Consider the following 26,558-nt stretch of genomic DNA (forward strand, 5'->3'; position numbering starts at 1 on the left):
TGGCCAAAATCAGAAAAAACCCAAGAAGCTCTATTGTGAGAACTCATGCTTCTTCAACAATCTGTAAGAGCCTAAATAAAATAAAAACAGAACTGGAAAATGGGGTTGTGAAAGTTTCTAGTGTTGACTCTACTGTTCTTCTTCACTTTGATCTTTCGCTGGCCACAGTACGGAAAAATCCTTATGGAAGAGATGCTAATGTTAAATTACAACTGCAGCAAGGTTATCAGTAATAGGTGAGTTCATATTTCTTTCAAAGGGTGATATAGCATTGAGATGTTGCAGGTTGTCATAATAACAAGTGAATGATGGATATGTATATACTGGAGGTCTTATACTTTACTTAATCCCAGGGAAACTACATGATTTATGACTTGGTGACTTGTAGAGGACTTTGATCTAGAATGAAAGCACATCTAGAATGAATGGCGTTAAAGACATGCCTTGACTTGAACATCCGCAGGGCTTTTTGTTTTGTAATTGAATGGCAGAGCATCACAACTGGTTGGATGTGGCGTATGATGGTCCTGAGCTACACCTCATGCATCTCTAATCCATAGCCACCTCTTATGTGGAATCATCCAGCCCCCGAGATGTTTGTTAGACAACTCCAGCATCCCTCTACTATTTTCTGTGCTGCCTGGGCTGATGAGAATTGCATAGCTTGCATTGGGTATCCTCCTTGCTTGGCTATCCGCCATCCCTTAGCCACAACATGCCCTGGGGTTGAGGGAAAATGAATTGGGGGGACCTAAACAATTATTTAAATTACTTGGTTCATTCCCTGCAGGAACAAATAATGAAACAAATTCCTCTTTATCTGGAGGAGCCCTAACCCCCATCTCCAGTCCAACATCCGAGATCCTATGATTCCCATATGTCGTCTAGAATGAAACTAAAGTATGCTGGGCACCACCTGGTAACTATTGTTAGGTGTCACACAAGAGGTAATTCCTGCCCCTTTTGTGAGAGTCACACATCACACCAGAGTGCAGCCGGGACATCAGCTATGTGAGTTCCTACTGCACTGATGCAAAAACATCACCAAGCAAGAGTAGACTAATGATTGAAAGGCAACCAAATATTCCAGGATATAGACTTGGTTGCGCATGAACTGTTTTTCTACATGAATGTACACAACATAGCACACAAACAAAATAAATATATATCCTGGAGGACTGTTATATGCAGAGAAAAAAAGGAGAAGGCTGCGATTGGTAATCTAATCTAGGCTTTCTCCATCCTGATACCTTTAATCTTTTAGCCTATAATTCTGTCACTTTCAACTTGGAAGTCAATGGTCAGGGATGGCAGAAGTTGTAATGCAAAACATCAAGCGGGATATCAGATGGAGAATGCTATTCTAATCCATTTCCCCCATAGCCTAGAAGGTCTCAGAAAACTCAACTTTAAAACTTTCCAAATAGGCAAAAGATCATGGGGGAATGGGCAAATGGCCTGGAAGGGTCTTGGAGCTTCCATTGCTTTGAAACTTGAAATGCATATTCATTATCTCTCTTGTTTGCTACTGGAACCCTTATGTCAAATGTTCCTGAACATCAAGAGAAACCACACTCTTATATTTTGATGTGCAGAACTAACCGCTTACATACATATATACACCCACCTGAGAAGAGAGTCTACAGGACTTCTCTGTGTCCCAGCAGTGGCAGCAACACACTGTGGGGGACATGGGAGCAGGTGTTCTCAACTTGCTGATGTGCCACTTTTAGATCCTTTCCCATGGTGTCTGACTTGCACCAAGACTGCATCATTCTGCAAGCAGTGAACAAGAATTAAAGCTCTTGAGATCAAATTGTTTGTATGGCAACTGCACATACATTAAATGATTTCAACTGATTTTAGTCTGCTTTAACTTGTTAGTTTAATGTGCTTTTAGTCTACTTAATTATTATTTTCCTTATACTTGTAAAGTGTTTAATTGTTTCACTGTAATCACCCTGAGATCATATGATTAAATACATAATATTGATATATAATATAGGCTGGAACCCTATTGGCTAGTCCAAACTGAATTAACTGACTGAATCAATGTTGAATGGTTACCAATACTAGGTAATCCCAGAGGCTGTACTTCTTAGCACTGCACCAGAACTGAAGCTATAAGCTCATAATGATTAAATATTTAACATCTAAGATTTAAATATTATTAAACATTTTAAATAGTTAAATCTTTAAATAAATGCAGAAATAAATGTTATATTATGGCACTCTCTTGACTCTTCCAGTATCGAGCTCCATGCCGTGCTTTGTACCTATATTACACATTGCTTGCTTTTTATAGATTATTGTACCTGTTATCACTTCAGCACTTGGTAACATCTGGACGGCTAAACTAGAGAAGCTCTTGTTGACAACAAAATCACCGCATCACTGGAGTAAGTGATTTAATGTTGTCATACCAGAGACGTTACTTATTGTTCTAAAACTCCCAGATTCCCCCTGACAACAGGCCAAGTGGGCATGATGTCTGGAGGATTTGGGACTTTCAGTTCAAAAAAAGGGCAGATTTCCAAGACTTAAATGTTCCCCATCCCTTCTGGGGTTCCAGCGGTCCTGGGTGATGATGATGTCAAGTAGGGAGCTGTATGAGACCGATTAGTCTTGTAGAAGGTGGTAGAGGAGATGTTTGTAATTCTGCAATGGCAGAACTTTCAGATATTTTGAAGTATCCTTCAGTATTCCTTCTTCCGATATTTTGGTTAATCTGAACAAAGAGTTGTGTTATATCTCTCTATTCAAGCTTTCAGCCAAAAATATCTGGGAGAAAAAAGCATTGCAGACTTCCATTCACACCCTCCCCATCCCACACCTAACATAAAAAACACCAAAGGTAAAAGTGATGCGTTTCAGGAAGTTTTTTTTTACCATTGTAGATCATAGGATTCTTTACAGTTATAATGCTATGATTCCACTTTAGACATGCACACCACTATGGAATCCTGGGACTGATGGTTTGAAGAGGCACTTGACTCTCTCCATAGATTACTGCTCCTTAATCTCCGACCCCAGGATTCTATAGTGAAACGGGTTGTTAAATGTAACCATAGTACTTATTTAGGTAATGAGAAAGCATCCTATGTGTCCCTATCTAAGCTGACAACAAGAATGCCACTTGCCACGAGTCAGGACATTTTGCAGGAAGAGACAAAATGGCAGATCCTCCCTTCCCAGTCAAGGTGCACATTACCCCAAACTAGCCAAATTGCTTTGAAAGATGAAGCAGAATATCCCATAAGCACAACTCTCCATCCTTGACTGTAAAAATATACCGTATGTAGAAAGATCTTGTAGCACATTTGAGACTAACTAAAAAAAAGAAGTTGGCAGCATGAGTGTTCATAGACTTCAGTCTGCTTCCTCAGATGCATTTGGAATTAGATGCATCTCAGGAAGCAGACTTAATTTTCAATAAAGACTATTTTTAAAAAAGTCTACAAAAGCTCATGCTGCCAATTTCTTCCTTTCATTTAGTCTCAAAGGTACTACAAGATCTCTTTACTGATTCTACAGACTAACATGGCTATATCTTTCAGTAAAAATATAGTAAGACAGTAGATAGTAGGGCTTAATAGTAGGGCCAGCCCTGGCCCTTGAACACCTCAAGATACAGACAATCAATGTAGGCACCAGCATTGCTTAATTTTGCTCACTGTTTTTTTCTTTCTCATTACTATCTTTTGCATGTGTATGTCCAGGAAAGCAACCAAATGGCTGATAAGCCAGCTAGTTCTTAAACAAACAAACCCCCAGATAGCAGAGTCAGTGCAAGCAACACAGTCTTGGAGATTCAAAGCAGTATCAGATAGGGTTGTCAGACGGTCTGAGATTCAAGGTATCAGATAGGGAGGTGAATAAGGCAGTCCAAGGTCAAGGTTTCTGGATAATCAAGATAGCAATCTAGGAAACAAGGCTTTGTTCCAAGAAGCCACAGGAGCCAGAGACAAAGTCTTTCCTATAGAAAAGACAGATAACCACTGGCAAAGAGCCACACATGCTCCAGCTGCTTAGATAGACAAGCAGCAGGCCTTCAGGTGTGTCTGATCACAAACACGCTTCTGATAAAGCCTCCATGATCTTCGAAGGCCCTCTCTTTCAGCACAATGCTCCCTGAAGATAGGCACACTTCCCAGATCCTCCTCTATGTCCACAGCCTTGACCCCAGGCAGACTTGGCTGCTGAACCTCTGGAGGGGCCACAGACTCTACTCCAGCAGAGCTAGGGCCAACCACAGGCTCCCCAATTACAGGTTCAGGTCCCAGGGGCTCTGGCTCATCCTCTGAGTCCTCCAAATCATCCTCCAGGCTGGGCATGACAGTGTGCTAAAGGTCTTTTCTGATGTCTTTAAGTCAGATGGATATTAGTGTGGCAGTACTGTATTTCAATAAATATATAGCCTGCCTGTTAGAGCAAATCCAAATCACAACAATTTCTAGGGTGGCTTGTAAATAATAGCTGTGGACTTCCTAAGGTTTGCCTTTCACATTACAGATTTATATTGAATTAGATCTGCGATATCAGCCTCCTGATGGTGCTGCAGGAACATGGGTTGAGGAAGACTTTGTCTACCAAATGAAAGACAGGTTTGGATAATTATTTTAGAAGACAGTTGTACAGTACATTCCTACAGTACTTTTTGTTGTTTCTGAAGACTAAGATATCTGTGGTTCTATCAGAGGTTACAAGTAACTTCAGCATACAACTCTAATTTATGGTGACCTCTCATACAGTTTTCTTGGAAAACTTCACTCAAATGAGATTTCCCATAATCTTCCTCTAAGGCTGAGAAAATTTGACTCGCCCAAGCTCATGGCAAAGTGGGGACCTGAACCTTGTCTCCTGGAGTCTTAGTCCAACACTTAATCCACAACATTACAATGGCTCTTAGCCAATTCTGCAAGGTTCTATTTTCATAGTTTTGGGAGATTTTAAATCATTTTTTTCTTGCTTAAAATTGTAAAAACGAAATTATTTTCAAATTCACGTAAAATGTATTAAGATGACTTCTTGGAATTTGGATTGTAATGTATGATTTTAATAATTTGAGTCTATAATTCAAGTCTATAATGGATGTTGGACTGAAACTTTTGCAATAGATGTACAGAAAGATTTGTGTTGTTGTAAATAATTGAAAACGTCTATGCTGGAAGCAAAAACAATGAATAAGGATTAAGATTTCAGCACACTCATGACCCAAGTATTTGCAATTTAAGATAACTACAATAGTCCTTGGCTGTTCCGTATTGAAGAATTGTCATGGTTATGGTTACAGATAATGCTTTGGATGCAGCCATACTTAGCAGCCTTTCAGTACAGTATTGTATTTTGTATTCTGATGGCAGAGTGATGCATACGGTATAAAACCACAAGAGGCAGTGGTAGGAAAATATGTACTTACTAATTGTTTTGGAATTGCTATTAATCACCCATAGCATATAGACAATTTAACTGCATTGCCACATTTCCCTTGCTATCCTCTGCCTTTTTGAAGATCAGAACTGATGTATCTTTTTGATAGTTGTTACAGTCCTGCTTCCATATGATTGCAAAAGAGCAGTATGCCAGCATTGTTAAAAAGGGCCAGTAGTGAGAGGATCCAAGAAAGGTTAACTATGGCCCGGTACTTGATGACGTGCTAGGGTTGCCTTGGGGCATCGCTTACAGATGCCCCGCAACCCTAGCATGTATTCTGTAAGTCAAAATGGTGGCGCCCTGTACAGACGCATGTCACGTCGCAATACTAATGTCCCAAGTGCACCATTTGTGCACTGCGGCATCAGTATCACGCTGCAAAAAGAACCCGCTTTTTGCAGGTTCTTTTTCCACCGGCGGGAAACCGCGCAGTTTGTCTGCTACGTCCCCCCCCCCCCGGCAGAATACTAGGTGCCGGAAGACTGCCCTTTTTGGGCGGTCTGTACCAGGCCACTTACACCAACATCAGATTGCAAAGAAAGCTGTTTTCTACTTTTGGCTTGTGTTTACTTGGTATGATTCATTTTTTCTCATTTATTGCAGCGTAGAGGTTATAATCCGCAACCCTGGATTTGAGGAATTGGAGTAAGTGGCCTGTTCTGATTCCATCTTATAGTCTGATGCTATGAGTTGCTGTTCTGGAAAATAAGTGTGTGGAATCAAGTACAAAAAATTCTACACTGGTGAACTGCAGCACTGTACTTGTGCTATGAGTCAGCTTGGGACACTATATCACCATAAGACTGGGGATTAACACAGTTATATTGGTGACTACTTTATTTACAACACAGATGACAACATAGAAGCACGAAAATCACTAGATGTCACATTAAAGAGTGTGCACAATGGTGTGTGTGACACAGGGACAGCTGAACCTTTAGGCTGAGTGAAGCAGTTACTTCAGGCAGCAGATGGTGTGTCTGTGTGTGTGTGTGTGTTTGGGTATAGCATAGTGTTAGAGAACAAAACTCTGTGCACCATGAAATTTTGCTCTGAAGCTCTCTGGCTAGCCAACACTGCTATCCCCAATGCTATCCTTTAGCCAACAATGCTGTCTACTACCTTTTTGGATGGACTGTGTAAATGGAATAGAATAGGTGCTATTTTGCCTTTCATTTTATCTTGGAGATGTTATGATTAATGCTGAGCTTGATGTAACCAAGGCTCATTCTAAGAACCATTAATTATGAGGCATGCAATACATGAGACATACAAGTTCAAGTCAGCAAGCAAGAGGGTTATTGATAGGCAAGACAAAAAGACTCATTCTTAGAGGACCTGTTTTGTTGTTTTTAACATTATGATAGTAGAAAAGTAGGATGCTGCCATAACAACAACTTTTCTTGATATCTTTGAGATATAGTATCATCTCAACTACAGGCAGGACTGGACTGCCAGAGATTACAGTGGGAAGCAGTATTCTTGGCTCCCCCTGCCCCCCCCCCCAAAAAGGAAAGGAAAGCAAAAAGGAAAAATATTCAGACTAAAAGGGATAATGGACATTTAGGACTTTATCACATTATTTTGCTGTTTTGCAGCAATCATGTTGTTTAAGGAAATGGAGATTTAATGGAATGGAAACAATGCCTATCAGATTTCTCTGCAACAGTATGGTGGTATGGCTTTGGGAAGGTCTAGCTATCAGACTTCCACACTGCCTTGTGCCTGGGTGCAAGCTACCAGCCGCTTTTCCATCTCTTCGGAGTATCCTCAACAACCCATGTGCATGTATATGTGTTTTAAGTAGAGTGGAAGAGCTAAAGGAAACAAAGTCCCATGTGCTGTTGATGGCCCACAAACTTTATTATCTTAAAACGGCCAGTGCATTTCAGCCTTGTCACAAATTGGCTTTCTTCAGGGTCTATTACCAGAGATTTCAGGAGCTGCAGTCTGCACTTTCAACAAAGTGGACACTTATACTTAGTGTCTACTTTGTTGAGAGTGCAGACTGCAACTTCCAAAATCTCTAGTAATAGCCCCTGAAGAAGGCCAATTTGTGACAATGCTGAAACACATTGGGCTTTTTTAAGATAATAAAGTTTGTGGACTTTATTCAACAGCACGCGGGGCTTTGTTTCCTTTATCTCTTCCACTGTGAAAACATGCTCTCCAGATTTTTTTGTTCTGTTGTGTTTTGAAATAACTCACAACCCATGGGCCAAGACAGAGAGAGACAGAGAGAAAATGTCAAGAGAGAGCAGACAGGATAACAACCTTCCAATTAACCATAGAGGTAATGAGGAAGCTTGGCTCCATTTCCTTGTAGTGACTTCTCCTGCTTGGGGATAGCAAGGCAGAGAATACCATGCCCACTTGCACTGCATAGCTGCTGCAATAGCAGTGGAATCAAACCATCACATCTGGAACAATAGTGATATTGCAGCCATTAATGTTGATGAACATATACAAACCAATAACAATAAAATCAGACCCATGTGTTTCTTAAAGTTATCTTTAAGTGTAAGCAGCACATATGTATGTTGCAGGGATGCTGAAGTGAAACGAGCTGCTGATCTAGACAGAAAAGCTGCAGTGCTTGGCAGAAAACTTGTCAAAGGTCTGGAGACAGATGATGACGAGGATGATTATTATGATGTATCTGACATGGAGTTTTCTGGCATTGTCTTTAGCCCTGTGAAAAGGTACTTTCTGTATTCACTGTTGTGTTAAAATGCCTTTCTTCCTGTTTGCCTGTTAATGGAGTAGCACTTTTCTAATGGAAGGGGGGGGGGTTCCTTCATGAAAGGAATTTGTTGCAAAGCAAAATGCACCTTTTTAAAATGAAGGTTGCTGTGCTGGGGGAGAATAATATGCTGGCTGTCTTGCTGTGACACATCACACAAAATTGGTGCTCTTAGAACCTGTCATAATGCACTAACAAGCAGAGCACCTTTAGATGTTTTGTTGGCTTTTATAAGATATCTAATTTTTCTGCTGTTAACTCTTGCTAGGATTCATCATTAAGCAACATCTAGTTTAGATGTCTTTCACAAGTAACATTTATGGCAAAGCGTTCATTTGGAACTCCTCCAAAGAGCTCAATATCCTTCCATATTTACCCTCTTCAACCAAGCTGCCTCACAATAGTCCTGTGAAGCTGTTTCACTGAATACCTCTGTGATCTTTATTCCTGAAATGAAAGTGAACTGATCTGAAATTCTGACTATAGTGCACAATGTTTTTAGGATACCCCACACCTGGGAGCTCAATGTAAACCTTTTATTAAACTTTCTTTCTTAAAAAAGCTGATTGGGTCCCATAGGGGAGACAAGCAGGATATTAATTAATTAATTGAGCAATTAACTAGATATATATAATTAAGTTTTAAATTAAAAATTTGCTGTCTCCCACTTAAATTATATAAACAAGGGAAACATTTCAGAGTAAAAAAGATATTTACCACTGCTTGGGAAATCATCTTGTTACTTAGACATGCCTCCACCCCCCCCCCCCCCCCCAATATAGTTCTCAGGTTTGAGAGCTTCTATTCCTAGGGTTTTTATTGTGTGTGAGAGCAACTTATTGCTATTAATGTTCATCCTTGAATACAGCTTTACTTATGTTCATAAGCAATCTACATTCCAAAAATTAATCACTAATTCAGAAAAAATGACATTGCCAAGGTATTGGTTTAATGATGTTTTTCCCCTCCATTTTCAGCCGTTCTAGAGTCTTCTCTAAATGGGATCTGTGTTCTGCTCCCAGACCTCAAAACTTTCAGGTGATGTGTACTTGTCAGTCTTTTGATAAACCAGTGATTCCCATAGTGGGCAGTATGCTTCCCCTCAGGGCAGTGAGAGAAGAAAGGGGACAGCAGAGGAGTGGTGAGGGAAAACGGGGTGGCAGGGGGCCTTCAGTCAAAGTACAAGCGCACAAAAAAGAGGAGAGGAACTGATGGCCTTTAGGACCATGGTGGGAATGAGGGTTGCATGAAACTTCTTTTCAAAGTTAAAAGAAATTCCCAAGTGTCCCTAGATACAAGTAACTTACAAAAAAGAACTTTATGATACCTGTTTTGTATCCAAAGTTACTGAAACAAGCAGTTTAACCGTTTGGTCATGTCTCTTATTTAATTTGGCCTAAATTCCCTAAATAGGCACCAGATCCTTTCTGAACTTGGAAGCTAAGTAGGGTCAGGCCTGGTTAGTATTTGGAAGAAACACCATCAGGAAATGTCAAATACTGTAGGCTACATATAGAGGAAAGCAATGACAGACGTCCTCTGCAGAAATCTTGTCAAGAAAATCCTATGATAGGGTTGTTGTAAGTCAGAGTCAACTTGAAGGCACAAAGCTGAATGGCAGCTTACTTGATTTCCCCTCCCACCATTATGACCCTACCAGACTGATCCTACAAAATGCATTTTCTCCACAGATTGGTATCAACATAACTGAAGCCCAGAAATTGGTTGGCGTGAACATTGATCCTTTTGTAGTTGTAAAAATTGGAGATGAGAAAAGACACACTGCAACACAGAAGTCAACCAACTGTCCTTTTTACAATGAGGTACCTAACATACAAACAAAGCTAGCATATAACTGCTTTTATGTAGCTGACTGTAGACGACAAACTTTTAAGAGGATTTACTATCCCTGTCAGGGCCATTTCATACCAGTGGTGTCACTAGGATTGGCATAACCCAGTGAGGCAACTCATGGTATCATCCCCACATTGACCTCCTCCCATACCTCACCATATAGAATCCTTAGTAATGTTTTCTGTACTAATGTTACTCATAAATCATAATCTCTCTATATCACTGAATATAATGATAATAGTTGTGACATAAACCAACTAGCAAAATTTAAATTATACCTTTAAATTACAATATTATATGCACAGCCTAAATGTATTTACATGTATATAGTTTCATGTAGTTAAAGTGAAAAATTAGTAAGATTTGATCTTTTTAAAGAAAAATTTTCAAAGAATTTATAAAGTTTAAAATTATTTTTAAAAATATCCTGGAGTTTCTCTTTTCTCCCCTAATTGAGCCTTGCCCCAGTCACACCATCCCTTCAGCGCTTTAAAGGGTCACAGGCAAACTCCACAGCCCATTTCTGCCAAAAGGCAGATGTTTGGAGAGCAGTGGTGTTACCCCCCTTAAGGTGTCATCTGGTGCTGTCTGAAAACCCAAACCCTCTAGTGATACCCCTGTTTCATACATTATGATTTAGTGTGCAAACCATATGTAACTGAACTACACACTCCAGTTATTGTTCTGTGTACATGCACTGAGAAAATGCTTTAGTAGCATGGGAAGGCTTGGAGCACAGATTTTAAAAAAATATTTTGGGGGACTAAAAATTTGAGGATTCTGCCAGTTGGCATGGCTGACTGTCAGTTGTAATCCAAAATTATCATTTGCAAGTTCTGGCCAGGAACATGATCATGTATATGCTACAGTGATGTGGTAGCACTCTAGGAACAAACACCTTAAAATCTTCCTCTTCTGTTCCAGTATTTTACATTTGAATTCCATGAACCAAGAGATACCTTATTCCATAGACTCATAGAGATTTCTGTAAGTATACTAACCATTATGACCTTTAGGGTGGTGGAGGGCTGACATGAGCACAGATACAGGGCTGTTCAGAAGCATTTCTCATTGCAGGGGGCAATGAACCATTTTTCTCCTTACATTTTCCCCATCTTCTTCCCTGGGAGTTTTGACACTTGGAGACAAATTGGATGTGATAAATAATGCACAGCCTGCAGCTGTATCTGTACTTTTTTTCTTTTTTGATTAGTAATGCAAGTGTAAAGTCCTTATTTGTTTTAACTGGTTTATGTGTTTTTAAAGGATATTACATGTTGCATTTTAACCTGTTGCTGTTCTCTGCCTTGATCTATGGGGAGAGGTGGGTAAGAAATAAATATCTTCATCACCATCATCACCACCACCACCATTATCACCACACCACACCACACTATTATGCCAGGTTATATACTTTGAAAAGCAACACATTACACTGTTGTTGAGAATAAGAACCTTGCAAATTTTTCTATCTGTAAACATAGAAACCAGTTGCAAATATATCCCTTAATCTGTGAAACGAGTCTCAGTTTAACACGCTACAATCTAACTGCATCATTTTTCACTGTTTGCAAATCTTCTACTTCCCACCACCCACACCTATGCTTGAATATTACCATTTTTGTAGATTCTGCACACTGACTTTTGACTGTGATACCATTTCATAATATTGAGGAGGTGATTTGTATTACTGCACAGGTCTTTCATTCAAAGAAGATCCCATTTCTAGGTACACTCATAGGGACATTCAAGATTGACCTAGAGACTGTATACAGCCAGCCAGGTATAGTACTTGCAAGATGCTGTTGCCAAGAGCTGCCACTTGATTCCTTTTCTCATAACTTTGCATTGTTTGCTTTTAATCTATGCCCTGTGCTACCCCTGTATATTGTCCTGATGACAATGATATGAAATTTCTGCACCTGTTTCTTAGTCTTTCTTTCATGATCAGCATAACTCACTGCCAAGTAATATATGGGAAGATTTAGAAAATATTTCCCACAAGTGCTCATGATCTTGGTCTTCCGACACCAACTCTCTTGCCAAAGATATTGAAGTTGGGACAAATTTAATCTTCTCTGGCTAACTGCTTTGGTGTGGGTTTGAGCTCTGTGCTAATGGTTGTCCCAAAACATGTTGTTGTCTGAGGCAAAGCAGCAAATGTAACTCTTCATCTGGTGCAGCAGCATAAAACCACAGGACAGTCAAATGTGTTTGACCCCTGAGGCACAAAGTCTTACTAGTACCTCTCTGGGAGTAAAACAACAGCATTAGTAATAAACTCTGTTTGTTGATCTTTCATGACACTCAGATTTACTTGCCTGAAGCAACTGACTCACTTTGCCAGCCAAATCAAACATGTGTGGCATTGAGATTACTACCATGCACATGGAAAACCCTCAGTAAACATTAGTACTCCCCATAGCCATAACCTGTCCTACTGTCATTCTGCATAGCTCTGTTGATTTCAGGGAACCGATACTGATATATGCTTGCTAAATATTTGCCATGCTCTGCTATTCTGTCAAGGTAATGCAACTCTGTTGGCTTTCCCATGACTCCCTTTTCAAGGCAATGGTATTCTTTTAATTTCTAGGAGATCATAATTGGTATCACGTAAATGAGATACACAAGAATTGTGAATCAACTGTCCTGTCTTTATTCTTTAGATCACAGATTCTACCAGAAATGGGCTGTGATTAATGACCCGAAGGACACCAGAGCAGGAGTTAAAGGCTTTGTGAAGTGCAACATTTCTGTGATCGCACGGGGGGATGTGATGGCTTCCATTCCTACTAGTTCGAGCGGCCAGAATGAAGACATTGAAAAGTAAGCCTACGGTGCAAAAGAATATGTATTGTGTTCTCCAAGGAGAGTGATGATAACAGATTACAAAATAGTGTTATCCTCCCCATGTTCTATAAGTACAGATAAATTCAGGGCTGTAGTGCTTACTTGGTTTCCTTTGGAAGGTCATTACTGGAAGCATATGGATACTTTGTAAAATTCCTTGTTTTTAAGTTAAACATAAATATATAAGTAAATTGTAGATTGAGGCACACTTTAAAAACTGTAATGGGAAATCATCACGGCTCCAGAGCTCTTTCCTTCTGTATGTCCCACTTGGAAGTTGCTGTTTCTTCTCTTTGTTTCCTTTCCTTTCAACTGGCTGAAGGGATAGTGAAAATGAGAAGTCCTTTTTTGAAGATTTAAGAAAGATGTAGCTATCAAAGGAAATCAGCCTCAAAGCTTTCCTATAAAAAGTTATTTGGCAACTTTGTCACTGACTATTTAAGAGTCTCCAGTAGTAATTCTTGTTTCTTTATTATTGTATTGCATTTTTTTGTATTTCTTTTACTATCTCTGAAGCATTTCCTTGACTAGCAGTGGTACACTTGTGGTCCCTAATAACCAACCTTTCTTCCTTTTGTATTTTAAATGATGCACAATCTCTCTCCAGTCTTCTCACCTCCCTCCTTCTCTGTTCTAGGGACGTCCTCCCACATTTTTAGGTTTGGAGTTAACTATAGTTAGTGCGACACTTGTGGTAGTGCCAGTTTACAACGATGATTAGAACTGTGTTTGCAAACTGTGGTTTGTGTTAATGAAAATTCTACTGTAGATGTAAAAACAACCTTAGGCGGGTTACAGACCACCCATTTGGGGCGGGCTGTACCTGCACCTTTCCCTGGTGTATCGGAGCCTCAGCTGCTAGAACGGCAGCCGCTGAGGCCCCGATCCGCCGCTTTTCAGGCTGCAGGGAAGTGGCAAAACGCCGCTTCCCCACAGCCTGAAAAGGGGTGTCCTTGGGGCAGCCGCTTGGCCCCCAACGGCAGCCGCTTGGCCCCTTTCTCCCTTGCTTCGCTGGGCGCAGCCGTCTGAAGGCTGCGCCCAGCGACGCAAAGCGGCGCCGCAAACCAGGAAGGAGCTCCGAAATGGAGCTCCTTCCTGCTCCGCTCTAAGGGCGCACTAGGTGCCCTGGCGTGGAGCGAGGATGTCACATCCGCGCCGCCCCGTATAGAGGTGGCGCGGCCGTGACATCCTCATGGCAGCAGCCGTCTGGAACGGTTGCCGTCATTTTAATGCGAGGAGCGTGTATTAGGGTCAGGGAGGTGTGGAAGCACCGCACCTCCCTAACCCTAGTACGTGCTCCGCGCGTACTTTAATGGTGGTGTATAACCCGCCATAGATCCAAAACTTAGAAGGGGAATAATATAAATCTGTGTGACAGAAGGAAAAGGAGGAAGGGACTCCTAATCAGAGTTGGCCCAAGACATTTGCCTTCCTTGGACAAAACAAATACAATTTGAGTTCTATATTCAGAGGCCAACTGGACTGCCCTTTGAATTTTTGGTGGGGGAATGGTGATGCCACATGTGGAGGCATCACGTTATGGAGGTGCATGGAAATAGCATGCACAAACATCTCTCCTCCAGCACCTTCCCAGTGTCTCCCAGCAGTCAATTGCCTCACTCTACCTAATGGCAGCACCTAACCTGCTCCTAGTCTCCTAACCAGCAAATGTTCTCCATCCAAAACTCTTTGTCTAGCATTTGTTTCTTCCTGTGGCTTTCCTTTTTGTTGCTGTTAACTTCCAACAACTTGACTTCAACATACAGTGACCCCATGTCATCAATAGCTCTGTGCAGATCTTGCAGAGCAAGGGCTATCACTTTATTGATTGAGTCTATCCACCTGTAATTTGATTTTTCTCTTTTCCTACTGCCTTCTGCCTTGCCAAATATTGTTGTCTTTTCTAGTGAGCCATGTCTTCTCATGATATGTCCAAAGAATGACAGTCTCCATTTGGTTTGGCTTCTAGGGAGGGTTTAAGCTTAGTTTTGCTCCAGGACCTATTTATTAGTGTTTTGGACAGTCCAGGGTATCCACAGAACTCTCCTCTAGCACCACATTACATCTAGTCTCCTCTCTCCAGTGCAGAGAGCTAGAGCCAGTTGAGTGACAGATATTAAGGCCAAGGCTGAGTGCAACCACCACTTACATCTGCCTTGCTTTGAAGTTCTTTGGGCAACATCAGAACTCTTCCACATATCCAGGGCTAACTTAAAGAATAGTGAGGTTGTTGGACACCCTAAAATTGGGTTTGCAGGTGTGCACAATCAAACAAAAACAAAACAAAAAAAACCCTTGACCTTGCCTTTCTTAGAAGTGTGGCCACTATTTAGCAATCAAATATCATTCTTTTAGGAATTTACTTCTACCAAGAAGAGTCCCAGCGGAGAGGCCATGGGCCAAATTTTGCATTAAAATTTACAAAGCGGATGGCTTGCCCAACATGAGTGCAGGAATAATGGGTGGTTTTTCAAAGATTGTCGGGGAGAAGAAAGTTTTCATTGATCCATATGTTCAAGTTGCCTTTTCTGGACAGCAGGTAAGATTAAACTCGGGCAACTGAATTATATGAGATGCTTGTTTCCGTGACTGACAAACATCCAAGCTATCAAATGTGATATTGTTTTTCTAAGGTTGTTATGTAAACAACTGATGGCAACTGTGAGAAGCAGGATACTAAGCTCTTATATTGCTTCTTGAATTCACTAAGGAAATGGCTGTGTTGTACTGTTGAATTCAGTACAATAATGGCTGTGTTTGTCTGTCCAGAACCAACAGCAAATCAACTTCAGTGAGTGACAAGTTCTGGTAGTATGTATGAAAACAGATGGATTCATAATTCATAAACCTCTGTATCATTCTTTTTCTATTCAAAGGGATCTTGTAGTACCTTTGAGACTAACTGTGCAAAAGAAGTTGTAGCATAAGCTTTCGTAGACTTGGTCTACATATGTGTGGGTGTGTGTGCGTGCATTCTTTATTGGATTAAAATAATATTGACTCTAATAATGTCTTATGTGATTGATATCACATAGCAGTAAATCAATAAATTATATACATAGAAATATACCATAAATATGCTATCATAAATAATTTACAATTCCTACCAATAAATAAATCTTTTGTTCATAGACGTAGTCTACTTCTGAGGAAGTAAACCAAATCTACAAAAGCTTATGCTACAACTTCTTTAGCACAGTTAAGTGTCAAAGGTGCTATAAGATCCCTTTGCATACAAATATTCCAGACTAAAATGGCTATATCGCTGAATACTTTTTCTAGTTGTCTGCTTTCTAAATTAATAACTGCAGTACTAACTGTGGCTGTCTTGCCATTACTCCAATGGGAATTCTAGGGGAGTCATCCAAAAAAATAACTAATCTTAGCTATGGTAATGGCAATATTAATAGATGCTTACTATAAATATATCTGTTGGCAAGAATAGTATCCCACAGAGATCTTCAAATTAAGGTGAAGGTGAACATGTCTTATCCCAGAGAATCATAACATTGAAATCTTGCTAATCTGCAATTGAGAGGAGTCCTACTGTCTCTCAAACGTCTGCTGCTTGGCTTCAAATATGGATCTTTTACTGCTTTTCCCTTTGTTGATGTTTTTTGCCTTTGGTTTAGGGAGAAACTTCTGTTGAAAGCAGCACCACAGAGCCAGTATGGAATGAACAAATTAGCTTCATTGAAATGTTTCCTCCCCTTGTCAGAAAAATAAAAGTCCAAATGTTGGATGATGCAAACATTGGAGATGTTGCACTTGCCACACACTTTATTGATCTGCAGCAAATATCTGACCCTGGGAGAAATGGTGAGACCCTCAGAGAATCTTGATATGGATGTTTATCACCCCTTGCCAATTTGTCAATTTCTTTCTACTGTTCTCCAGCCTGTTCTGGATGGAGGTGTACTGTCTTTAATACAGGGATATGGGACTGGAGTGTTTTCAGGTGCAATTTCCATTGGCCTGAGCCAGCTAATGGTGAGAGATTATCAAAGTTGTGACATCTGGAGGGCCATATGTTCCCTATCCCTGGCTTAAAATAGCATGTTTTTTGGTTGGAAGGTCTTCTGGATCCAACTTTGTTTTATATGATGAGGGGCAGGAATCATGTAGCTGTTGGACGTCAGCATGTTAGGGCTTTAAGGATCTGTAGTCCATTAACATTGGAGAGCAACAAAATTTCCACTCTGCATTAGACACACAAGCATCAGTTGTGGTCAGAGGTGGACTTGGCAAGTTTAGGGTGGAATTGTGAATATGGCACAGTTCTGGGCACATTGAACCTCTGTAGTGGATCAGCTGTGTTGGCTGCTGTTTTTCTTCTTCTTCTGAGTACCAGTTATTACCTTCAAAGGCCTAAATGGCTAGGACTAGGTTATTTGAATAATTGTCCCCTCCACTGTGAAGTGGAACTGGCATGGAAGCCTACTGGGTGACTTTGGGCATGCCATGCTTTCTCAATTGCAAACTTCCTCTGAATAAATCTTGCCAAAAAATCTCTAGGAGAGTGTCACCATGAGTTGGAGTTGACTTGAAGGTACATAACACAAACCACTGTGAACCTGCCCAGTAAGTTGTCACACCCTTCTTGTACATACCACTGCCTTTGGAGGGACATATGTTGACAATATGGGAGAGAACTTTCTTGAAGTTAACATCTCATGCATAGAACTCACTTCCTTAAGAGAATAGGTCAGATTCCTCTTTGTGGTTTGCTGGTAAGTGAAAACATTTCATTTTAAAGCAACATGTGATTCTAGTATTCCTTAACTCTATTTATTGACAGAGATTTTGTGGGAGGGGTGTATTTACTGTAATTTTAGCTTGTTGTCAATGTGTTTTAATGATTACTGTTATTAGGCTATTTTTATTTTGCAACTCAGTTTCAATGTAATATTATCACAAATGTTCACCAGCTGTAGGGCATTAGACACAAGCCTTTTGTTGTCATCAGAAATGCTTTCCTGCCAGCAGAACCCTCTTCTGCCATCTGATTTTAGGGGTCTGCTGGCACCTGCTTTACAGGCTATGATCTGCTGGCAGAACAGCCACAAAAGTGGGTGAAAGGGGTACAGTGAGGGAGGCAATGATAATACCAGATCCAAATCTCCTCAAGCCCAGGTACACAACCACAGTAGCTGGACAAAGTAGGCTCAGGGTGAGGATAGTCCTAAGTAATGTTGAACACCATTAAGCTGTGTTTGGATTCAACACAGCTTCAGCTGGGCTTGTGTCAATGAGGTGGTTCTTGGCTATTTTTTCCCCTGTTTCAGTTTGGACTCACTGACTTTTTTTATCATAAAGAAAAGCACAGTACTAATTTCTTATATGAATATTAATCATAGTGTAAGTTAGAGTGGAAGGCCTATAGATTTAGAAATGTGTCTTTCCCCACAGGTTTTAATCCCACTTTTGGCCCAACCTGGGTAAATCTGTATGGCTCACCCCAGAATTCAGCCTTGCGAGATGTTCACAAAGATCTCAATGAAGGTTTGGGTGAAGGCATATTCTATCGAGGGCGCCTTCTCATGGCTATAACTGTAGAGATTTTCAGCACCATTCAAGCAGCAGAAAAAAAGCCTGTGGAAGCTCTCAAAGGGGCCCTAAGCAAGCTCAAGCTAAAGAAGAAGAGTAAAAAGGCAAAGGACAAATCGAAAGCCTCTATCAAAGAGCCTCAGCCAAGCCAAGCCACAGCTGGCATTTCAGAGGAAGCTGAGCAGCCAAATGAGGTGATTGTGGAAGTAGAAGACCTTCATCCTCTTCCAGAAGTGAGTATTATCTTTAGATATAGTGGGCCCTCTATATTCACTGGGGTTAGGGTTGCAGGACTGCTGTGAAAGTGGAAAAACTGCAAATAAAAAAATATTTTAAAAAAAACTTGAGAGAACACTTCTCTAACAATCTCTAGCACAAATTTGTAGTCAACATCCACCAGAGGCTGGTCATAGATCTGTGCTGGAGAACCTACAAATGCCTATAAAAGTGTTCTTTCTAGCAATCTCTGAGTCCTGTGCACAACTTCTGGTGAAAGTTGGCCATAAAGTCACCCTGGAGGATCTACCAATTCCTAGAGAGAATGAATTCATCAAATCCACAAAAGTAAAAGCTGCAAACGTGAAGGGCCAACTGTAGTTACAATTCTAAGTGAATGGAGAGCAGGGCTAGTCCCACCATTAGATGGACTGGGGGAGGAGAAGGTGCTGGGGATGGAAACTCAGCCATCACTCTCTCTCTCTCTCTCTCTCTCTCCTCTCTCTCTCTCTCTCCAGAGCAGTGGCAATGTGTTAGTTGATGAACTGGGATGACAGGGGAAGCTTGTGGAGTCATGGTTGATGTTTTGACTGAAATGTTGGGAGGCTTTGCTTGTGTTTTGAGCTGTGTACTCTCTCGAATACATTGTCTAAGGGATGGGGATTTAATGAGAGGAAATAAATCAACTGCTTGGTTGAGCATGAGCAGACAGGAAACAAAACCCGGTGTTTCACACAGTGGCATTTCATGGGCACAGGCAGGAGTGCTGTGCTACTGGCTGGTGATGGAGATGTTGCCGTAAGCAGCAACATAGAATCATGAATAATAGAGTTGGAGAGACCTCAAGGGGCCATCCGTCCAACCCCATTCTGCCATACAGGAAATCTAAATCAAAGCCACCCTGACAGATGGCCATCCAGCCTCTGTTTAAAGACCTCCAGGGGGGGGATTCCACCACTCCGAGGGGAATGTGTTCCACTATCGGACAGAGGATTGAAGCTGGGAAAAGTCTATACTTGTAACATGCAGCAATGGTTGCCTTGCTGGAAAAGATGGTGTGGCTGCTTGAGCCCCATGTACCAACGTCAGTTTATCAGGAGGATCCCTTTTTTGGAAGGAACAGAGCAGACTCTGCTGGAAGATGTGTGAAACATGGGAAATATCTCTAGAGTGGTTCACAATTCCCAATCACAGGGGGCGACACTTGGAAGAATGTGGGCACATGGGAGCAGAATCCATGTGGAACTTCAGAGCTACATAAATTGATTCCAAAACTCTCTCCTTAATCAGCTATTATAAGGACCAGGAACATGTATTGCACTATTCTTCTCTTTCTGGGCCATGCCATTTAATTATTTTATTTTATTTTTATTTATCTTTATTTTAATATTTTCCGGCAGTTCTGGAGAGAAATAGGGGGGGGGCAATCAGGCTGCTTGGAATAATGATGGGCAGGGAAAACGGGAGAAAAAAAAGCATGACACCATGCAACTGCCAATATCTCAACTTCTTCAGCATCTATGTTTGCACCCAGGGACTAGCTCAAGTGGGAGGTCTTTGATGGCTTTCCCCTTCAATGAAGAGGGATTCCCTAACCATGTTTTGGGAACAGCACCTATGGGTTGGAAGTGGCAAGTGTGTGATATGTTTTGTTTTAAAGCCACTTTTCCCCAGCTGTAACTGGTTTTTTAAAGCCATGTATAGTAATCTCCTATGTTTCTTTTGTGGACCTGAAGTGTTTTGAAAAGAAAATTAATATAGACTGTTGGAGTTCAGCTAGTAGGCAGACAATAGTATTGTACACAACTTTGTCTATTTGATCAGACCTGTTTCAACAATATAACTTCCGCATGTGCACACGGGTAGCATGAACAGAAAGTAAAACCATCTCTTTCTGTGCCATAGAAACAGATGGTCTTTGTTTACTGCGCAGTCTGTAAAATCCATGCCATGTAGATTGCTACAAACATTTATGCCAGAGGTGGGAATTTGTTCCAATACAAAGACCAATTTGACATAGAAATTTCGGGCCACATTCCATCTGAGGATAGAGAGCCAAAGGCAAACTCAGAATGTTCAAAGGCACAGTAGATATAGTGAATGCTTCTGATTATACACTAAATCAGAATTAAGTAACACAACCCTCTATATGGTTTTCAGAAAATATCAGGATTAGAGTCAGCATGGTATAGAGCCAGCATGGTTTGGTGTTATTTAGGGCACTGGAGGACCAAGGTTTGAATCTCTGCTTAGCCATAGCAACCTACTGGGTCAGCTTGGGTAGGTCACATCTCTTAGCCTGGAAGGAAAGCATTAACAAAATTCTTCTGAACAAAATTCTGCCAAAAAAACCATGTGATAGGATTGCCATAAATCAGAAATAACAATGAAGGCACACAACAACAAATGTTACCTAGAGTATTTTCAAATAATACCCCCAATACCAAACTTTTGTACCAAGCTTGCTCTGAACTTTGTCAGGGCTAGATCAAGTGATCATTTGTTTCTTCAACATTTTTTCATCCCAACCCCTGAGATGTTTATCTATTCTGTACAGACCAGATGGGGCTATTCAGACTATCTATATCTTAGGGCCCGTACAGACAGGCCAAAATAAAGCTGTTCGGGTCACTTGGAGGTATGGTGTTTCAATGATGCTGCTGCATCCTAATAGGCCAGAAACTGCACAAAAGCTGCGCTCCAGTCCTTGGGACTGGAGTGTGACTGTTCTTGGCATGCTGCTCCTTAGGCCACATGCCATATTGAAACAGCATACCTCCAAAGTGACCCAAACATATGGCCCTTACATAGGCTTGACATAACCAGCGGGACCCGTGCAATCACGGTTTCGGGGGCGGCCCTCCGGTCCCGTCCGTTTGGGCCCCCACCGTGCCTTGTTTCCCGGTTTTGGGGGGCCCACTCCAGCCATTGCCACTGCCGCTAACGTGGCTGCTGCGGCGCCAACCCACCTCCCCTCTCCCGGCTCCTCTCCTCCTCTTCCTCGGCGGTCGGCAGAAGCGCCGCCGCGCCCCCGGCCCCCACTGGGAGAGCTTGCACACCGCCCAGGCCAGCAGGGCCAGGTGCGCCGTGCGCGGCCCTTCCCCGCCGTCCCTCCGTGCGCGCGTGCGCCTGCCTTCCCCGCTTCCCTCCGCACGCGCGGCACTGCCTTGCTTCCCTCCGCACTGCGCGCCAGCCTTCATATGGAGGAGGAGGGGGGAGAGGAGGAGGAGGAAGAGGAAGAGCCGGAGGAAGGGTGCTTCCTCATTGCGGCGCGCCTGCCTTCCCTGCCTCCCTCCGCGCGCGTGCGCGCGCACCTGCCCTGCTTCCCTCCGCACGCCGCGCCAGCCTTCTATGGAGGAGGAGGGGGGTGGGGAGGAGGAGGAGGAGGAGGGGAAGGAGCCGGAGGAAGGGTGGCCTGAACTTGGCAGGGCAGAATTGGGGCGAGGGGGAGGAGGAGGGAGGGAGGAGGAGGGGAGGAAAGCTGAGTCAGTGGCCATTAGGTCTTGCCTAGTTTTTTTTGGGGTTTTTTTTAATTATTTTAAAAATAAAAATATAATTATTTATTTGTTTAAATTTTTATTATTGCTTTTTTTTTATTTTTATTTTTTTATTTTCATTATTGCTTGTTTTTATTTTATTTTATTAATTTTTATTATTGCTTGTTTTTTATTTTATTAATGTTATTATTGCTTGTTTTTATTTTATTTTATTAATGTTTTATTGCTTGTTTATTTTATTTCATTTTAATTTTATTGCTTGTTTTTATTTCATTTTAATTTTTATTATTGCTTGTTTTATTTATTTTATTATTTTTTCATTGCTTGTTTTTTGTTTTATTTCATTAATTTTATTTATTGCTTGTTTTGGTTTTTATTTCATTAATTTTATTATTGCTTGTTTTTTTTTATTTCATTATTTTTATTATGCTTGTTTTTATTTTATTACATAATTTTTTTTATTATTAAATATATACACCCCTGCCTTGTTTTTTATTTACTTTCATTATTTTTTATATTAAATATATTGCAAGTGCATTTTTTTGTGTTTGTATTTATGGTGCTTGATGCTACAAGTCTGCCTTTCTTGGCCAATTATATGGTGGTGGGTGGTGTGGGTGGTGGTGGTGGTGGTGGGTGGTGTGGTGATGATGAGTGATGTGATGATTGATGATGGGTGATTTGATATATTGAATATCAAAACAGCCTCTGAGGCACGGCCCATGTAACTTGCTGTGATTTTTTACCAACTCATGCGCAGTTAAGAAAAACCCCAGTCCCCTTGCCCAAGTACCACTCTTCTGAGAAGTAAAGTTGAACCCGGGGCAAATACATTTCTGGCATCTGTCTAAGAATAATTGCCAAAAGTTCCTCCATTTTGATCATGCCTAAAAAAACATGCATTTATATTAACATTTTTTTTTTAAAAAACTCATTTTTTGCGTGTCCTCCATTTTTATAAAAATGTGTCCTACATTTGAAAATACATTTGTCCTACATTTGTCCCGGTTTGGAGGTCCTCACTTATGGCAACCCTACCCTTACATATGTTTCCCTGCTATTTGGAATTTGTCATGGATATATATTGTACTATTAAATATGTTTCATTTATGAAGCCTCCATGTTCTTCACTTTTATACTACACAGTTAAAGGGCTGATTCCACTTTAACTGCCATGGTAACATCCTATGGAATCCTGGGATTTGTGGATTATAGAGATATAACTAGAATTTTCAGCCAGGGAGCCTCCAAGTCCATAGGATGTTGCCAAGGCAGTGAAAGTGGAAACATAGCAGTATAATTGTGCAGTGTGAGAGGGCTTTTAGATTAAAAGTAAACCTGCTGAAGGTTTATGCAGATCTCCTTGTAACTAAGCAGTTATGTGTATTCCTGTTGTTACTTACCGTTAATGATAATGCTATGTACATCAAGCCAAAAATTGTAGTAAAAGTGAAGCTGATAATTTAATTTGGACCTGAATTAATTTGAGAATCGTTTTCAATAACCGTGAGGTGTGGAGAAGAGGAAATAAGTGGACAACGTTAAAGCTAAGAGTCACTGAACCTATGTTTTCTTGTTGTTCAGAATGTCCTGGGTGTGAAAGAAGAATTCCTTCTCTTTGCCTCCTTCTTTGAGGTTACTATGATGGACCCATTGATAGGCACCAAGCCTGTGAAGTTTGAAATATCAATAGGTAAATACATAATAGCTTTTGTTCTGTTCACTTTATCTTAAAGGAGTGCTCCCTAAAATTCTTTCTTCATTTCTGTCAACTCATTCTACTTTACTCCTCCATATGCCTGCCTCATATGCTCAACCACTTTGAGTTCCAGTTGGGGAGAGAATATAAATAAATACAACAATGATTATAATATTGTTTGCTTATCATGAATCCTCAAACTGCAAGACTCCCATCCACATGCCCACCTGGAGCCTGTTCTCCAGAGTACTCCACAAGTGGCATGGCAAGATTGTTCAGTTTAGATTAGCACAAACTGACTTGAAAGGTTGCATTCTTACAAATATTGCTTAAGAAGCAGTATTGCAAGGCATTTTTAGAAAATGCTCAAAATGTGTCGTTTACAACACACATTTCAGGGGCATCGCTAAGAGGGTGCAGGGGATATGTACCACACCGGGTGACACGCTAATGCAGGGGGTGACACCATTGCTCCCCAAATGTCTGCCTTTTGGCAGAAATGGACTGTGGTGTTCACCTGCATCCTTTTTAAACTCTGAAGTTCAGCAGAAGAGAAGGCATGAGTGGGCAAAGCAAAAGAGAGGCTTTGGGTTTCTTTTTTTTTAACAGCTTTTAAAATTTTGCTTAAAAAAATAGCATCTTACAAAATTTTCACTTTAACCACATGAAACTATGTAAATGTAAATACATTTAGGCTGTGCATATGATAGAATTTAAAGGTATAATTTTAATTTTGTTAGTTCTTTATGTCACAACTATTGCCATTACATTCAGTGATGTACAGGAATTACAATTTATGAGTAACATTTGTGCAAAAAACATTACTAAGGATTCTGTATGGCGTGGTATGGGAGGAGCTCAATGGTGAAGGTGACACCATGAGTTACTGCATGGGGGACATCAGCCTAGCGATGCCACTTCACGGGTTTCCTTACATTTCCACTATCACTTTCTCTTCAAGCTTCTGAAAAAGTGTAAACTTTTTATTACTCATGCAGGTGTTCCAAAAAATAGAAATCAATCCACTACCTGTGTATGCAGCATAGGTGATAATTATAAACACAAATTGTTAATCTTCAAATATATTTTATAGGATAGACTTACAATTATCAAATTCATGCAACTATGACTACTAAACGGTCACAATAACAATAACTTTCCATGTGAAATCGAAGGCTTTCACAGCTGGCATCCATTGTTTTCTGTGGGTTTTCTGGGGTATGTGGCCCTGTCCTGGAAGAATATATTTCTGATGTTTCGCCTGCCACAAATGTCAGCCAGAGATGCAAGCAAAACATCAGGAATAAATTCTTCCATGATGCAGCCACATAGACTGGAAAACCCACAGAAAACGAATGACTTTCCATGTTAATTTTCAAGGGAACTATGGGAAAGCAGAAGAAGTTATGACCAAAGTCTCTAAGAAAGGAGAGAAGGGAGAAAAGAGTGAAGAGAAGCAGCCTTTGCTGGAGCCCAGTTCAGATGATGAGCTAGATGTTGAAGTCATACCTCCAAGTACACCTTTGTTTGATAAATCTATGACTGTCAGCCAAAAACCTGAACCCACTGAATATGACAGGTAACTACTGTACTCTTCTTTGCAGTCTTAAACCACAAATGTCTTCATACTCTGCATGTTTGTTAATTCATTAATATGTTCCCTCATATCAGTAATTTGAAGCATAGATTTGGAAGGAAATCAGTGGATCATTTAATCTGGGGTGGGACACTGTTGGAGGTTAGGAACTGTATTAGCCTCGAAGATTATGAAAGTTGTACCCTTTACCATGCCCCCCAGAAACAAAATTCAATTTTCACTAAAATTATCCCAAATATCATCTGGGGGTTGTGGAGGAATTTCTGACATACTTTTGGCATATACCCCAGGCCATTTTAGGTTCAGTTGACGAAATTATTATTATTATTATCATCATCATCAACAACAACAACAACAACAGGAAGAGACTCAGAAGTCACTTCCTAGTTGCATTCTGTTTAGGGCTTCGGCTGGACCCAGAATGGTTCAGATATGGCAGAAAATGTGGCAAAATGCTCTCTATCCTCTAGAGAACATTTAGGGACATTTTGAACAAACAATTTTTTAAACGTGGTGCTGGTTGTGTGTGTCAAATTTTGGGGTCCTGAGGCTGCACTTTGTCCACCTCTGAGTTAGGCTGTATCTGCACTGCAAAAATTAATTCAGTGTGACACTGCTTTAACTGCCATGACTCAATATTATGGAATTCTGGGAACTGCAGTTTGTTGTGGCACCAGAGCTCTGACAGAGAAAGCTAAATGTCTCATAAAACTACAGTTCCCAGAATTTCATTGCATTGCACCATGGCAGTTAAAGTGGTGTCAAGCTAGATTATTTATTCAGTGCAGAAACTGCTTTAATCTAACACCAGGTCCTGTGCCTAAAATGTGTGTCATCACAAGGAGTTCTACTCACATAAAATATCAGTGGTACAGAAAGATAGTAGATGTGTAACTTTATAGAAAAATAAATTTTCAATAGGTTTAATTCATGAAAATTAGCTCTAAAGGCAGAAGACAAATACTGTCCCAAAAATACTACAGAGGAAAACATCTTCGCAGCATATGTTATAGTTAACTACAGAAAGTGGAGTTGGGGTGGGTAGTAATGCAAGAGGAGAGGTTTTGGACTGATTGATATTATACCAGTATAATTCTAGCATGTATCATTAGTTACTTG

General features: G+C 40.7%; 1 protein-coding gene across 3 annotated transcripts in view; it reads left to right on the top strand.

Annotated features, from left to right (window-relative positions):
* Positions 1 to 2,364: 2,364 nt before the first annotated feature.
* Positions 2,365 to 26,558, top strand: part of LOC121929748 (fer-1-like protein 4) — a 71,827-nt gene continuing 47,633 nt past the window's right edge. The window contains exons 1-14 of one of the 3 annotated variants that reach the window (XM_042465624.1): positions 2,365 to 2,399; positions 4,513 to 4,604; positions 6,037 to 6,078; positions 7,980 to 8,135; positions 9,154 to 9,214; positions 9,868 to 9,999; positions 10,955 to 11,017; positions 11,729 to 11,813; positions 12,700 to 12,859; positions 15,239 to 15,422; positions 16,516 to 16,702; positions 18,293 to 18,663; positions 23,728 to 23,836; positions 25,223 to 25,421. In XM_042465624.1, coding sequence (XP_042321558.1) covers positions 4,594 to 4,604; positions 6,037 to 6,078; positions 7,980 to 8,135; positions 9,154 to 9,214; positions 9,868 to 9,999; positions 10,955 to 11,017; positions 11,729 to 11,813; positions 12,700 to 12,859; positions 15,239 to 15,422; positions 16,516 to 16,702; positions 18,293 to 18,663; positions 23,728 to 23,836; positions 25,223 to 25,421 — 1,760 coding nt within the window. In that variant the 5' untranslated portion in view covers positions 2,365 to 2,399; positions 4,513 to 4,593. Of the gene's footprint in view, positions 2,400 to 4,512; positions 4,605 to 6,036; positions 6,079 to 7,979; positions 8,136 to 9,153; positions 9,215 to 9,867; positions 10,000 to 10,954; positions 11,018 to 11,728; positions 11,814 to 12,455; positions 12,560 to 12,699; positions 12,860 to 15,238; positions 15,423 to 16,515; positions 16,703 to 18,292; positions 18,664 to 23,727; positions 23,837 to 25,222; positions 25,422 to 26,558 lie in introns of those variants that run through there. The other 2 variants (XM_042465625.1, XM_042465626.1) reach the window with 2 other exon arrangements.

The sequence above is a fragment of the Sceloporus undulatus genome, chromosome 4, assembly GCF_019175285.1.
Source record: "Sceloporus undulatus isolate JIND9_A2432 ecotype Alabama chromosome 4, SceUnd_v1.1, whole genome shotgun sequence".
NCBI lineage: Eukaryota > Metazoa > Chordata > Lepidosauria > Squamata > Phrynosomatidae > Sceloporus > Sceloporus undulatus.